We start from the raw sequence: 15,258 nt of genomic DNA, 5'->3' as shown, positions 1-15,258 counted from the left end.
CCTCTGTTTGGGTTTGAGATGTATGCACACTGTTTTGGAGAGGATATTCCAGTCTCTGCTTTTCATTACAGAGAAACCCTACTGTCTCCATAGTTATGGTAAAAGCTGGATTTCTATTATAAGCCCAGTTCTGGTTTTTGTAGACTTCCTAGGGCATGCAGCAGCAGCACCTTCTCTTCTCCTACCTGGCAAACTCCTACCTTCCATGTCTCCAATTTACTGTTGTGTTGTGGGTGGGGGAGAGAAATTAATGTTGTTGCCATTCTGGACTGTTATGAGACCCTGTGCAAATTCCAGCAGAGAGCAATGAAGTCCATCCTTACATAGAGACTGTTTTTCTTGTCAATAAACCTTGGTCTCACGTTGAGCAATGTACTAGTTGGTGGCATGTACATTTTTGTTCTCTGCTGCATTGAATCAGACCCCCTTGGTTGCCTCGCTCTCTTGTAACTGGTCTACGAAGGGAAATTAAGCCCTACTACTAGTGTTTGTGGAGATTTTCCTTTAACTCTTATGATAGAGGCCTATGCATTTCATGGTGGAAAGTCATTACTTTTATCCTAAGTTCTCTGTGGGGGGAGCAAGGGAGGGGCAGCTTAGATAGAAACTGCATAGTCTACATACCTAAACAGCTGAGAATCTTTACACTGTTTGTCAGATTAAATTCTTTGGGGAGGGAGGGAACATTATTAGAGCAAATCAGTCAGTGGTGTCTTTCATCATTCACTGTCCAAGCCCCAAATACATCTGATACTCAAAGGGATAGGCAAACTGGTCAGCTCTTCATTCCGCTGTGCTGTTTTTTCCTCTCCTCTGCTCTTCAACTCTAATGGCTGCAACTTCAGGAGGAAGAAAAGGGGATGTTGGGCCAGATATTCAGCCCCACTAAATTGGCTTTGTGCTATTATAGCAGCGCAAGTGGGACTAATAACGAAGGATAGATTTTTCAAAAGAACTTGGCACCCACAGTTGAAGCCAGATTGTCCAGTTAAGCTTAGTGCTCCCATTCAGACGTCTTAGTGAACTGGCCAGATTTTCAAAAGATTTTAAGGGAGACCTGTTGCGGGCTGAGCCATTTTTGAAAATCCGGCCTTAAGTGGGCAAACTGGGGATTCTCAGTAAGGGGAAATCCTCAGGCAGAATATAGCTGTCATATCTGACTCTATACCATTTCCTCCTGGCCCACCGTGTGGGAGCATGTTGAATGTAGGAAGGGGATGTGGCCAGGTCACACTGCACTTCAGTGATCCCCATCAATCAAGCCAATGTAACTTAACACAGCTGTAGGGCTGCTCTAAGTTATGACCTTAGGGCTGTGGGGAGATGAGCTGGTGAAAAAGGTAAGTCAAGTGCTGCTCCAGAACAGCGGAGGATTCAGTTCCATGGCTCACGAAAATCAAACCAAATGTCTTTATCGCTATGCCTCTGTAAATAACTGATTTGTCATTGGTATCAAATTAATCTGGGTTTTTAAAATATACTAATTTATACATTTCAGCAAATTGTATGTACAATGCCAGCTAAAAGTTGAGGCATAAATGTTCTATACAAGGCACATGAGATTCTGGACATGATTCCTATTAAGAATAGGCACAAATCCCCAGGCACCACAGTGAATGTATAGCTATTAATAATATGTATAATTTACTGTAGGTACAAATGTAATGGTATTAAATTTGGCACTTTGAATATGAATTCCCTTTAATGTTTTTTTGCAGGACCGTCGAATAGAGGAGTTAACAGTGTTGCTAAGCCAGTACAGAAGGGTGAAGGAGATAATGATAGCAGCTCATGGTAAAATAAGTGTTGTGGATAATGTTTGATGTGTGGTCTTCCTGAATACTGTACATTCTGTAATGAATAATCCTTAATAAGGCATAAAAAGAAGGCCACATGATAAGGCATAAAAAAAGAATCTGTTTAAGGCAAATTATAATTTTCATCTGTAACATTCTAGGCATTTAATTTTGGTTAACATGCTATACTACACATCATAAAACTAGGGTCAAAACTGATTAGGAGATTTAGCCACACCACTCCCATTCATACAGACATGTGTGGCTGATTCCCTTAGTTAGTTTTGAAAGTTGTAACCTAAAAGTTTGTTTTACGTCATTTAATAGCAGGTTGGAATGTAATTCTGAAATTCTGTGTTGCTCTAAATGGTGTCATTAGGATTCCTTAACACGAGAGCGCTTCTCAGTCAATCAGATTCATTGTTTGTTTTTAGACTAGCGCTCAGGAATCCCAGTAAGAATTAGGACCCCGTTTCTTACAGGGTACAAAAACTCTGCCCGGGTAAAGCTCAGCATCCAAAGCAGAGGTAGGCAATCTGTGGCATGCGTGCCAAAGGCAGCACGCAGGCTGGTTTTCAGTGGCAGTCACACTGCCTGGGTCCTGGCCACCGGTCCGGGGGGTTCTGCATTTTAATTTAATTTTAAATGAAGCTTCTAAAACATTTAAAAACCTTATTTACTTTACATACATACAATAGTTTAGTTATATATTATAGACTTATAGAAAGAGACCTAAAAACGTTAAAATGTATTACTGGCACGCGAAACCTTAAATTAGAATGACTAAATGAAGACTCGGCACACCACTTCTGAAAGGTTGCCGACCCGTGGTCTAAAGGCAAGACCACCAGTGGTTATAACAGAAGTGAGAAGAAGAGGGTGCAAAAGCAATAAGTGCTTGTGTTAACGTAGGTTTGGAGTGTGCATGACTAGATGCTTTAATTCTTTTAATTATATTCTTCTTTCATTAATAATAATAAGAAGACACAAATTTCAGCAGTGCAAAATGGCTCCAGGAGACCTTAATGGGATGATGATGATAAGTCAGACTATAGTTAATACTATTCAGATTTCTTTCATATCAGCTTAATTCCAAGTGCAGCAAAAATGATCAGCTGTCAAAGAGCAAGCTAGAATTATGGGAGCAATGTTTCTGAACGGGCCATTGTTTTCCTTGATGTAAGAAGTGTTTTTATAGTAGGTTCATTACAAAGAACTTCATTCTCAGATGCAACTGAACGGTGTTAAGAGAACCTTTTTTTTTTCTTTGCATATGATGATTTGTTAAATGAGTATAGTAAATTTTTCCAAACCAAATATTCACAGCTGACTACTTGGGCAAATGCTGATATGAGAAAAAACTACAGCCTTATCAATCTATTGCAAAACACTACTTAATTAATTAGGAGGTGGTTGGGGATCATCCTTGTCCATTGCATCACTTATGTTGGGAATGGAATAGGTGTTTTAGGGTAGTCTCACTTTTAGATTACCTCTATTATCATAGCTCCACTGACATCAATGAAGCTATCATAATTTACAACAGTTGAGGACGTGCCCATAGGAAGCCACACTTTGTGGCAACACCAAATAACCTTCAACTTCACATCACAAGGGCTCAGTCAACAACAGCAGGTTTGCTGGCTGTCTTCTGAACCTAACAAGGTAATAATGCACACTAGTCCAAATAAACTGGGAAATAGTCTATTCTTGTGGCAGCAGCAAGGCTTAATGTAGCTGGCAATAGTTTTCCATAGGGGATTATGATCCAACCACCTCAGTCAGGTAAATGAGGGATAATTGACATTTTAGTAAACAGATTTATCCACCATAAAATATTAGCCCATCTGATAGGAAATATCATCCATCCTGTCTGCATTTAGAATAGCAGAGCCATGAAGGTAACACCAAGCGTAAGCAAAGCAATTTTTCTTTTAAAAAAAATGCACATTTTAAGGACCTAATCCAAAGCCCATTGAAATTAATGGGAATCTTCAGTTGACTTCCGTGAGCTGTGGGTCAGACCCTAAGTTGGTACCGTTACCACCATTAGAAATTTTACTGAACACCAAGCTTTACGTTTTCCCTGCATTAGGCAGGGGTCCTGGAACAGTTTTTATAGTGGGGGTGCTGACAGCCATTGTACCAAACTGTAAACCCTCTATATAATGGAAACCATTTCAAGCAAGGGGATGTGGCAGCACCCCTAGTTCCAGCATCTATGGTGTTAGGTTGCATTTGGAAGGTCTCATATGATCCGTAATATGGTCGCAAATGAGTTTGCCTACAGTATTATTCCTTTACTACTTATTAACACAACATTGTGAGATCTGAAGAGCAGGTCAACATAGCAGCCAGAGTAGTCTTCTTTTTCAGCAGACTTGAAAGACAAAAGAAAAGCTGAAAGCAATTTTCATGTTTTCTGACCCATCACGCATTTTCATTAGCTGAATAGGGTCTGCTGTTGTTAGGCAGTATTTTGTTTGACATAATTATAACGCTTTCCAGAGACATAATGAAACTCTTATGAGTCCTTTTGCAGTGATTCAATTTTCTATAATTAAATACAAAACATTTGGAGAAAGTTTTTAAAATAATTAAGTATAGAATAATGTGAAAAATAAATTGACCAGATATCCTTGTTTTTTCCAGAATTCAGAATTGTGTCTCAAGTGAACACAAGTTTTCATAGCTCCTGTTTATTTTCAGAGAAGTCTGGTACATTATAATGTACTGCATTTGGTTGTTTGCTCCAGAGAAAACTTTATTATCTGAAGAAGTACCACCAAAGAACTGAAAAGATATTTCAGAGGAAGATCCTAAGACTGGAGCTGTCCTAGGGGTTTGTGTTGGTTTTTAGGGTTGGGTTGGGTTTTTTCCTAGAAAAATCTGGGCTGTTTATATGGGGAAGAGCTTCAAAGCATATTCAGAGACAGATCTTCTTGCAAAATACAAAGTAGCTCATGTTAAGGCAAAAGAAAAAACATTACAAAGTTACACATAGCTGTGTAACTTCTATTTTATCCTCCAAGTCTGCCTCATGTCCACTAATAAATATAAATCCTTTTCTTTGAACAGCACTTTTGAAGACAGGTTTCTTTTGTATCTGTTAGTGATCACAGGCTGTATAGATCAGCTAGTAAAAGATAGTGAAATGAAAAAGCAACTGTTTTACAGTTCATATCAGCTGTGTTCAATTCACATCACTTAATATTATCCTCAGACTCGCATGCTTATGGCAGAGAAACCTAAAAAAGTACTACGTCTTGCTGTAAATTATTGATTGTATGTCTGAGATTATATTGTTATCAACAATAACAATGCCTTTTGAGTACTTCACTTCTTTCCTAGAATTACCCTGAGAGAACAGCTTTCATGGTGGGAAATTTTAAAGTACTGCATGTTCTGTGTCAATATTATTCCATTTGTCGGTCTTTGTAAAGGCGCACACATGCACAAGATCTGTTCAGACACTCTTTGAACAAGTTCCAAGTCAAGACTTGGCTGTAATTTGATACTTTCTATATTTCTGCAGCAGTTATTGAAATTAGCTGTTATAACAGGATAAATCTCAAAGGAAACCTTACTCTACTCAAAGGCCTCGAAGAGAACATAACTCAGAAAGAAAAGTGTCTCTTCTTCCACTTCAGCCTCTGTTTCAGATTTACCTTCCAGTTGCATACATCTACCCTGCAGACTTATGTGTCAGAGTTAAAGCCTGCTTTGACATGTGACATGGATTTATTTCATTCTGAATTAGCTTAAGTGCTCGTTCACTAATGTCAAATGAATGCTGGAAATATTTGTTAGTTCTGTGCAGCATCTTCAGATTAGGGTGGAGGGACTCTCCCCAGGGGACTCGGAGATCCGGCAACTGCTGTGGTTAAAAAAAAAAAAAAAAGTACTCTGTAGATTGATGAGCTGGAAAATAGAGAATTTAATGAGATGTGTTCTGTTGACATGTGAATAATTACTGATCATCATTACTGATCTTCTGTGTCAGGATAAAATGACACTGGATTGTGAGTACCAGAATTTCAGGGTACATTTCTGTATTTAAATAAGTGCCATCTTATAACTTCACTTTTGAATGAAGTATGAGAAACTGGATTGTGATAGAGAATGCTTATTCTAACACATATGCCTTTTAGTAAGAGAAATGTAGCATGTACAGTGACAAAAACAAAATAATATTCAGTTTATTTTATGTACATATAGATATAGTGCTCCACTTTAAAGTCTCACTTAAAAATACTGTATAAGATAGTTGCTTTTTAAGCAGAAGGAATATATAGGAACCCAACAAATGTTCATTTAGCCAGTTAGTCTATTTAAGCATTTCTATCCTTTCACTCTTCCAGGCTCTTCAGAGAAAATTCTGTCTGGTAGCAGTGAAGAGGAACTTGAGGCAAGTTTGAAGAAGTGGAATCTCATGAATAAGCACCAAGCAGAATTACTTAAACCCGAGGTATTTAACAAATATATTGTTAAGGAGTAAATTCTTCTTTTAACTCCGCCATATCAGAGATGGTCTACATGATAGATCTCACTATGGTTCCAAGAGAATTACTCAGGCCAGAATTTGGCTCTAGATTAATGTATTTGTACATATGTGTTGTTTGGTGGGTTAGTTTGGAGATTCAAACACACATGGACTAGAATCACAAACTTGGACTCATATTTTACACAGGTACCTCCAGGAGAATTGTCACTAACTATGGAGTCTTTACTGCCACAAAAAACTCTAGAAATCAGGTAACACACTAGTTTTGTAAATTGTCCTAGGTCTAAATAACATATTCAGATATTTACATTTATTCTTGCCTGTTCGTATAAAGCTAACAATACGCGGTCAGATGAGGACACACTGCTTGTTGTTGTGTACGCGTATAGTGCTGACTTAGCAACGTCATTGATTAAGAGGTGTACATAGCACATAACACTTACAACAAGCTATATTATTCTGATTAACAGTGGAAGCATTCCAGTTCCTTCAAATAACCTTATTTCTCCACATGAGGAATCCTTGGAAAACAGAAGTAGGTAAGAACAATATTACTTGAGATACTTATCACCAAGATTAACTGAAATCTACAGAACACTTAGTTCATCAGTAATCTACAGGTGACTTTGCCAGTTTTTGCAGTTTTGGTGGTTTTAAAGATTTCTATCAATTGCAGATTATTCCCAGAGTGTTATCCCACCATTTCTGTACCATCTTGATAATGTATATGATTCCTCAGACATGATTTTGTATTAATTGTTGTTGTTTTAATTTTCCAATATCATCATTTTATACTTTCTAAGGGTTCCACAGAAAAAAATGTCAAGTAGTCTAGAGGACTTGCAGAGTGAATCCCTGGAAAAGGTTGGTTCATAAGTATTTACAACTTTTAGCATTTAATATGAAATCTTAAGAAATTAATGTCAATTTTCTGTCTGTTTGCATATGCTAAATATAACCAACACCAATACTGTATGTAAAAAAGGCTTATGATACTGTAGTTCAAACCCTCTCTCTCCCACCCCCATGTCTGAGCTTAGAATGAACCAAGTATTTGCTTTGTCCACACAAACACATCCTAATATTCAGCTTTTCAGCTAAACAAGGAATAAAGGGAAAATGCATTGACATGAAGTATCTCCAGTGTATAAATGGTAATGGGAATTAATATCCTTTTGAATTGCACATCTCAATATGCCTTTAAGTTTCAGGACACATGATCACAAGAATTGTGCACTGGGCTACCATACAAATAAACAATATACTTTTTTACTTTTTTTTTTTTAAAGTAGATGTTTTTATTCAGAGTCAGATCTTTTCGGGCCTCACCATTACACTGAATTCATAAAAACACTCTATTTTTGTAGCATATTCTTCAGATTCAGCATCTGAAACCGTGAGCATATTGACTCTTATTTCCTGTTAAATGTACAGTAGGAAGCTTTTAGCAGGTCCTGATTGACAACCATTAGCCTATTCTGTTTTATGACATTATACAGTATTTATTCACTGTGTAATTTCACCTTATCAGCAAATTGTAATGCTTTTGCTCAGGCTAAAATGGATTTAACCATGAACACAATTAACATACACTTTGTTTTATGTATTTTAAAATAACTTTAAGTCCTATGAGTTGCAAGGACTTTAATGGTAACAGACCTTTTAACTTATTAATTAGATCACAATTTAAAAATAAATTAAATTGCTAAATATTGAGACTATGATATTATTTCTGCCCAGGATTGTGGTTTGATTGTTCGCTTGTAAAATGTATTTGTTACTTACCAAGCCAGACTTCTGGTATAAATGGCATTATTGAAGCTGGTGGTGGTGTTATATTATTTAAACGGTCGGAGCAGTGTTGTTAATGTCAAGGCTAAATACATTTCAGGTTGGCTTATTTTTCACTTTGATTAAGTCTTATTTCAACACGATCAAATGGATCATATTTTTACTCGCTAAATTTAGGTTTTCTCCCGCTGCCACTTTAATTTTGTCAGAGTTTTGTTGCTTTTTTTGTATGACACAGTTACTAGGTTTGTGTAATATTACTTATCCGTGCACATTGATACATCATTTTTAAATGGAATTAATGTAACCATGTCCAGTAAAAGTATGGCTAATTCCAAAATTTCTTCTAGATTTTCCTAAAACCTTTCCTGTGATCTTTTGATTTGTTAATATAACTGTAACCTAACAAAATACGTTTAAAACTTACTTTGTATTCATTTGATTGTAGTAATACATATGGTAAATGAATCAAGGACTAACATTTTTAGTTCCTTGTAGAATTTAAAGGTCTATTTTCTCCTTGATGTGCTCCTGTATATGTTGTTAATTTTAAAAGGCTATACAGGATGCATATGCAAAGGTAGGTGTGCAGGTATTCTAATTTGGGCCCTGAGCTACTCAGATCTGACAAGCTAAGCACTGTAGGCTTGGTCGGTATTTGGAGGAGAAACCAACAAGATGACACAGAAAATAGCATTAGTGAGTTTAGGTCTCAGATCAACAAAGCACGGAAGCATATGCTTAAATTTAAGCACATGACTAGTTCAGAGGAAATCAGTGGGACCTATATGTTTAAGTGCTATGCTGAATATGGATGGGATTATTTGTGTGTTTATAATTAAGTACATGCTTAGTTGCTTCGCTGAGTCAAGGCCTTAATAGTCGGTACTCTGTCATTGAGGCTGTAATAGACCAAAACTAGGGGTACTGTATTGCTGAAGGTATAATATTTTACATGGGATCTAAGACTTAGGTCCTTTTTACTTGCAACAATTAAAGATCCCAAAACATTTCTTTTTTAAAGTAGAAGTTAGCCTTGTTGACCCGGCCAAAGTACTGTTTGCGTAATTACATTCCTACCTAATTATTCATTCAGCTTCAATTAGATAAGATATTCTTCATTTCCTATCCTAGATCATTATGTAATACTATATTGTAGTGGTCTGTTAAACAGCTGACATATCTAACACCACAGGAAGCAATAAATAAGTGTTGGATAAAGTAATTCTTAATCTTTAGGTTGAATCCTGCCCCTGTGGAAGTTGAAAGCAAAAAATCCCATTGATCTCAACAGAATCTAAATGGAAGTCATTTTGGTAAAAGTGGCTGGGGAAAGACAGATGAGCTATATATTATTGAATGAGGAGAGAATACACCTCTTAATATCTTCAAATAGAATCACTATCTAGAAATCAGACTAAAACTGTTGTTTTGTGTTGTATGTATGTTTATACTAACATTTGTCTGTTACTTTTTTCCATCAAACTTTGAAATTACCCTCCCTGCAACTCCGTAGCATGTAGACGGGAAACCAGTAGAACCTGTTTTAGAACAAGAGGTATATTGACTGTATCTTAACTCATTTAACATTTGCCTTCTGTGACTATGCATTGATGGAGTGGCTACTTTTTCACTTCTCATTCAGTGTCTCTTAAATTGTTTTTGTATTGTTAAAGTACCGACATTTTTTAAAAGGTGGAGGTAGGACTCGGGAGGAAAAACTCTATAGTCTAATAAAGAAAATAAAATCAGTTCTTTAATCACTCTTCAATCAATCAGAAAAGGCATAACGAGATCTAGTGGTTGAAAGCTGAAGCTAGACAAATTCAGAAAAGAATTACAGTGCAGTTTTAGAATACCGAGGGTAATTTATGATTGGAACAATTTACCTAGACATGTGATGGATTCTCCATCACCTGCTGTCTTTAAGTCAAAACTGGATTTCTGTCTAAAAGAACTGGTATAGCCAGCTTGAACAGGAGTTTTCATTTTGATCCAGAAATTGTTGATGAGGTTATTTGCCCTCTATTATAGTGGAGGTCAGATTGTCATCATCTAATGTTCTATTCTGGTCTTAATCTATGAAAATAGACAAATCTATGGTAAAAATTGCATTGATTTCAATGTGAGCTGAATAAGACCCTCTGTGTAGAAAATACGACACAGCAGGAGTTTATATTCTCACTAGTTTGAGGGATAGGGATGGATTTAAAAAAAAAAAAACTTAGCAGCAAAACATGAAAATAATACTTATGTACAAAGTTACATAAAGTTATTACATATGAAACATAATAACTGTGTAAAGTAATTACACATTACTTTTGGGGTACAATTGTATATTTCCCATGTATATTTTAGTAGCCATAATTTCTATTGTATTTCTCCTGCAGCGTGCTTAGTAAAGGTAGGGCTAGTATATGAGGGTACATGATATATTTCTGTGAGCTAAATCTGTTTTGTATTCTTTATCCTCATGCATTCCTTTCCTTTCATGTACTCTCAGATAATGCAAAAATAAACATTTAGCAATAAGGCCCTGATCCAAAGAACACCCACAGCTCCCATTGTCTTCAGTAAAAGTCAAAGGGTGCTCAGCACTTCTCCAGTGAGGACTTGGTATTTCTAAATTTCTCCCACTTCTGGAATGTGCACCGAGTCCTCAGTGATGGCCTCTCATCCTTTCATTCAGAAGAAACCCTGTACAAATAGTGATATCAACATTCTACTGAGAAATAACACTTTTACCTGGACAACTTTTCAAAGCTGGGAACAGCAAGTCCACCTGTGAAACCCACAACTTCAGCTTAAGAATAGTCTCACTAAACTCTTAACAATGAGATTTGTATGCACAAATACAGGCTTTTGCAGGCACATATGCAGTTTTTTTAATGCATCCATCATGCCTATTTAGAGAACTTGGCCCACCAGATTAGGTGACCTTACAAAGGTTTACTGTAACAAAATTCAGTGTTTTCCTATACTTAGCTTAGTCTATGCAACAGAAAGGTAAATGGTCGCTTTGTACTGCTCACTTTCAGTACAATATATTGAATGTTGATGTTTTGAGGGCCTCATGCTGTGAACACTTACTACCAGGCATAGGCCCTACCACTATGAGTAGTACCATTGACTTCAATGACATTATGCACAGTGCTAAGCACTGTGGCTGGGTGTGAGTGTAGATTGGGACCTGCTCTAGTATGAGACAGGCAAAAACTGTATGGAATAGTTAGTGGAGTTCATGTAACCACTCTAAACAGAAATGACTCTAAAATACAAGTTAGTCCATGCTTTTCCCTCTAAAAGTTATGTTAAAACTATTATTAATTAAAAAAAATAAGTTAGTGTAAAGTACCTTAAATCTATGAAAATTATCTTAACTATATGTAGTTATTTAGTAAATTTTTTTAGCCTAACTTTGGTTTTCATAAAAATGTGTCTTCTATTTAATATTCTCTTTGTTTTGCATCTGTATTCATACCTTGCTACTAGAGATCGGTGATTACATTTGGCCTAAGTTTGATTGAAACTCAAATGCTTCTGAGTTCACATTTCACTAAGGTGCAACTCTGTGTGGGAGTAAGGGTGCAGGTGGGAGGGAGCATACAGAGAAGAAGAGGGGGTGAAATAACACTGGAAAAACAAGGTGAAATATGGACCAGAGAGTATGCAGTGAAACTATGGAGTGGGAAAGGAGGAAAAGAAGGGCAAAGAAAGAAATTCTAATGGCAAAATAAATACAATGTATTTAACAATACTTTACACTTTAACATAGTACATAGGTCCCCACTGTGTTACCGTAGCTTTGGAGGGTGGGTGGGGGGTGTTATATCCTTTATACACAATCACAAACTTCCCTTTAGCTAGAAAAACATGTTGTTGTTGTGTTTAAATTAAATCACCCTTAGGAGAAAACCATGGTTTTAAAAAATATTTGCAACCTCCACATAGCGTTGCCTGTCCCTTGAATGAATACAGTGCCGTTTTTACAAATATTATACAAATAATTTGTATTTTTTGAAAAAATACAGAATAAACCGTATGTGAAGAGTAACAAATATCAGACCTTGCCAGGGAAGCTTCTTCGACCCACACATAATGGAGATCATGGAACATACAATACTCCCACTTCCCTAAATGTATTTGGAATGAATGACAATGAGGACAACAGTGTACTGAGCCTGAGTATGTATTCATACTTCCCTGCAAGTGTTTGAATAATTGTGTATAAATATAACAAACTCCTTTGTGTGATCCAGCTGATATAGCAAATGTTTTATATTCCTTTAAGCTAGAATAGTGGGCTGTTTCAGTCAGAGGAGTCAGGAAAGAAATTTCTGTTCCTTTTTAAGAGGGTACTTAAAATCAAAATGATGCATTAACTTACCTGATTGCAATGTAAAGGATATCTCTAAGGTCAGTGTACTGATTTCTGTTTTGTTGAATGATAAAACTGTGCTGGCATCACATGTCACGTACTTCTTGGATGTTAGCTAAATCATTTTGTTAAGCAACGAAAAAGATTAGAAATTGGCGGGGGGAGGTATTATAGTGGGTAACAAACCTGTGCTGTTTAAAATCAGGACTTTAATCAAACCCCTTGCACACATGTGACTCTGTGAATAAGAAGTAATAATTGTTCAGTGCAAAACCTTCCTGGGAACTCCAGAGCTCTCTCACCTCTTCTGCTAAGCAAAACAGCTAGCCAGGCCAAAGTAAAGACAACTTATAAAGCAGTTGGTTAAGAAAGTTATTTTAAAGAATTACTTTGCCCCAAAATATTAGCCATCTGACTTAAAAAAAAAATCTGTATTTTATTCTTTGTTTACAGTCTAACTAGCATGATTGTAAACACTTGCTTCAGGAGAAAGTCCTGGTGGTCTATTTTGTTATCAGTATATATTGCATATAACTCATTGATACTAATGAGAGAAAGATGCATTTACTTGGGGGAGAAGAGATCCATCAGCTTTAGAACTTGGAGGAAGACGTTTAGCTTCTTTTCAAACTGCTGCCTGTCTTAAGCATGTATTTTGTTTATTAAGGCCTAAAATTACATACATAACATGAAAAAAGAAAAGGAGTACTTGTGGCACCTTAGAGACTAACAAATGTATTTGAGCATAAGCTTTTCTGAGCTACAGCTCACTTCATCGGATGCATTCAGTGGAAAATACAGTGGGGAGATTTATATACATAGAGAACGTGAAACAATGGGTGTTACCATACACACTGTAACGAGAGTGATCACTTAAGGTGAGCTATTACCAGCAGGAGAGCGGGGTGGGGGGAAAACCTTTGTAGTGATAATCAAGATGGGCCATTTCCAGCAGTTGACAAGAATGTCTGAGGAACGGGGGGGGGGGGGGGGGGGGAATAAACAAGGGGAAATAGTTTTACTTTGTGTAATGACCCATCCTCTCCCAGTCTCTATTCAATCCTAAATTAATTGTATCCAGTTTGCAAATTAATTCCAAATCCACAGTCTCTCGTTGGAGTCTGTTTTTGAAGTTTTTTTGTTGAATTGCAACTTTTAGGTCTAATTTATTTGAGCATAAGCTTTCGTGAGCTACATCCGATGAAGTGAGCTGTAGCTCACGAAAGCTTATGCTCAAATAAATTGGTTAGTCTCTAAGGTGCCACAAGTACTCCTTTTCTTTTTGCGAATACAGACTAACACAGCTGTTACTCTGAAACTTTTAGGTCTGTAATCGAGTGACCAAAGAGATTGAAGTGTTCTCCAACTGGTTTTTGAATGTTATAATTCTTGACCTCTGATTTGTGTCCATTTATTCTTTTACACAGACACTGTCCAGTTTGACCAATGTACATGGCAGAGGGGCATTGCTGGCACATGATGGCATATATCACATTGGTAGATGTGCAGGTGAACAAGCCTCTGATAGTGTGGCTGATGTGATTAGGCCCTATGATGGTGTCCCCTGAATAGATATGTGGACACAGTTGGCAACGGGCTTTGTTGCAAGGATAGGTTCCTGGGTTAGTGGTTCTGTCATGTGGTGTGTGGTTGCTGGTGAGTATTTGCTTCAGGTTGGGGGGCTGTCTGTAAGGAAGGACTGGCCTGTGTCCCAAGATCTGTGAGAGTGATGGGTCGTCTTTCAGGATAGGTTGTAGATCGTTGATGATTCGTTGGAAAGGTTTTAGTTGGGGGCTGAAGGTGACGGCTAGTGGCGTTCTGTTATTTTCTTTGTTGGGCCTGTCCTGTAGTAGGTGACTTCTGGGTACTCTTCTGGCTCTGTCAGTCTGTTTCTTCACTTCAGCAGGTGGGTATCGTAGTTGTAAGAATGCTTGATAGAGATCTTATAGGTGTTTGTCTCTGTCTGAGGGGTTGGAGCAAATGAGGTTGTATCGTAGAGCTTGGCTGTAGACAATGGATCGTGTGGTGTGGTCTGGATGAAAGCTGGAGGCATGTAGGTAGGAATAGCGGTCAGTAGGTTTCCGGTATAGGGTGGTGTTTATGTGACCATCGCTTATTAGCACCCTAGTGTCCAGGAAATGGATCTCTTGTGTGGACTGGTTCAGGCTGAGGTTGATGGTGGGATGGAAATTGTTGAAATCATGGTGGAATTCCTCAAGGGCTTCTTTTCCGTGGGTCCAGATGATGAAGATGTCATCAATGTCATCAAGGGGACGAGAGCTGAGGAAGCGTTGTTCTAAGTCGGCCATAAAAATGTTGGCATACTGTGGGGCCATGCGGGTACCCATAGCAGTGCCGCTGATTTGAAGGTATACATTGTCCCCAAATGTGAAATAGTTATGGGTGAGGACAAAGTCAAAGTTCAGCCACCAGGTTTTCCGTGACATTATCGGGGATACTGTTCCTGATGGCTTGTAGTCCATCTTTGTGTGGAATGTTGGTGTAGGGGGCTTCTACATCCATAGTGGCCACAGATTACAGACCTAAGAGTTGCAATTCTTCAACAAAAAAAAAACTTCAAAACCAGACTCCAATGAGAGACTGCTGAATTGGAATTAATTTGCAAACTGGATACAGTTAACTTAGGCTTGAATAGAGACTGGGAGTGGATGGGTCATTACACAAAGTAAAACTATTTCCCCTTGTTTATTCCCCACCCCCCACTGTTCCTCAGAGGTTCTTGTCAACTGCTGGAAATGGCCCACCTTGATTATCACTACAAAAGATTT

General features: G+C 37.5%; 1 protein-coding gene across 19 annotated transcripts in view; it reads left to right on the top strand.

The window, feature by feature from the left end:
* The window catches only part of PPFIBP2 (PPFIA binding protein 2), a 206,704-nt gene that overhangs the window by 171,138 nt on the left and 20,308 nt on the right, over positions 1 to 15,258 (top strand). For 15 of the 19 annotated variants that reach the window (XM_043548620.1, XM_043548638.1, XM_043548622.1 and 12 more), the window contains 7 exons: positions 1,719 to 1,794; positions 6,158 to 6,264; positions 6,487 to 6,551; positions 6,771 to 6,839; positions 7,104 to 7,164; positions 9,608 to 9,649; positions 12,123 to 12,276. In XM_043548620.1, coding sequence (XP_043404555.1) covers positions 1,719 to 1,794; positions 6,158 to 6,264; positions 6,487 to 6,551; positions 6,771 to 6,839; positions 7,104 to 7,164; positions 9,608 to 9,649; positions 12,123 to 12,276 — 574 coding nt within the window. The remainder of the gene's footprint in view (positions 1 to 1,718; positions 1,795 to 6,157; positions 6,265 to 6,486; positions 6,552 to 6,770; positions 6,840 to 7,103; positions 7,165 to 9,607; positions 9,650 to 12,122; positions 12,277 to 15,258) is intronic. The other 4 variants (XM_043548624.1, XM_043548634.1, XM_043548631.1 and 1 more) reach the window with 1 other exon arrangement.

The sequence above is a fragment of the Chelonia mydas genome, chromosome 6 (genome assembly GCF_015237465.2).
Source record: "Chelonia mydas isolate rCheMyd1 chromosome 6, rCheMyd1.pri.v2, whole genome shotgun sequence".
Classification (NCBI taxonomy): Eukaryota; Metazoa; Chordata; order Testudines; family Cheloniidae; genus Chelonia; species Chelonia mydas.
This window is presented reverse-complemented; position numbering and strand designations above follow the sequence as displayed.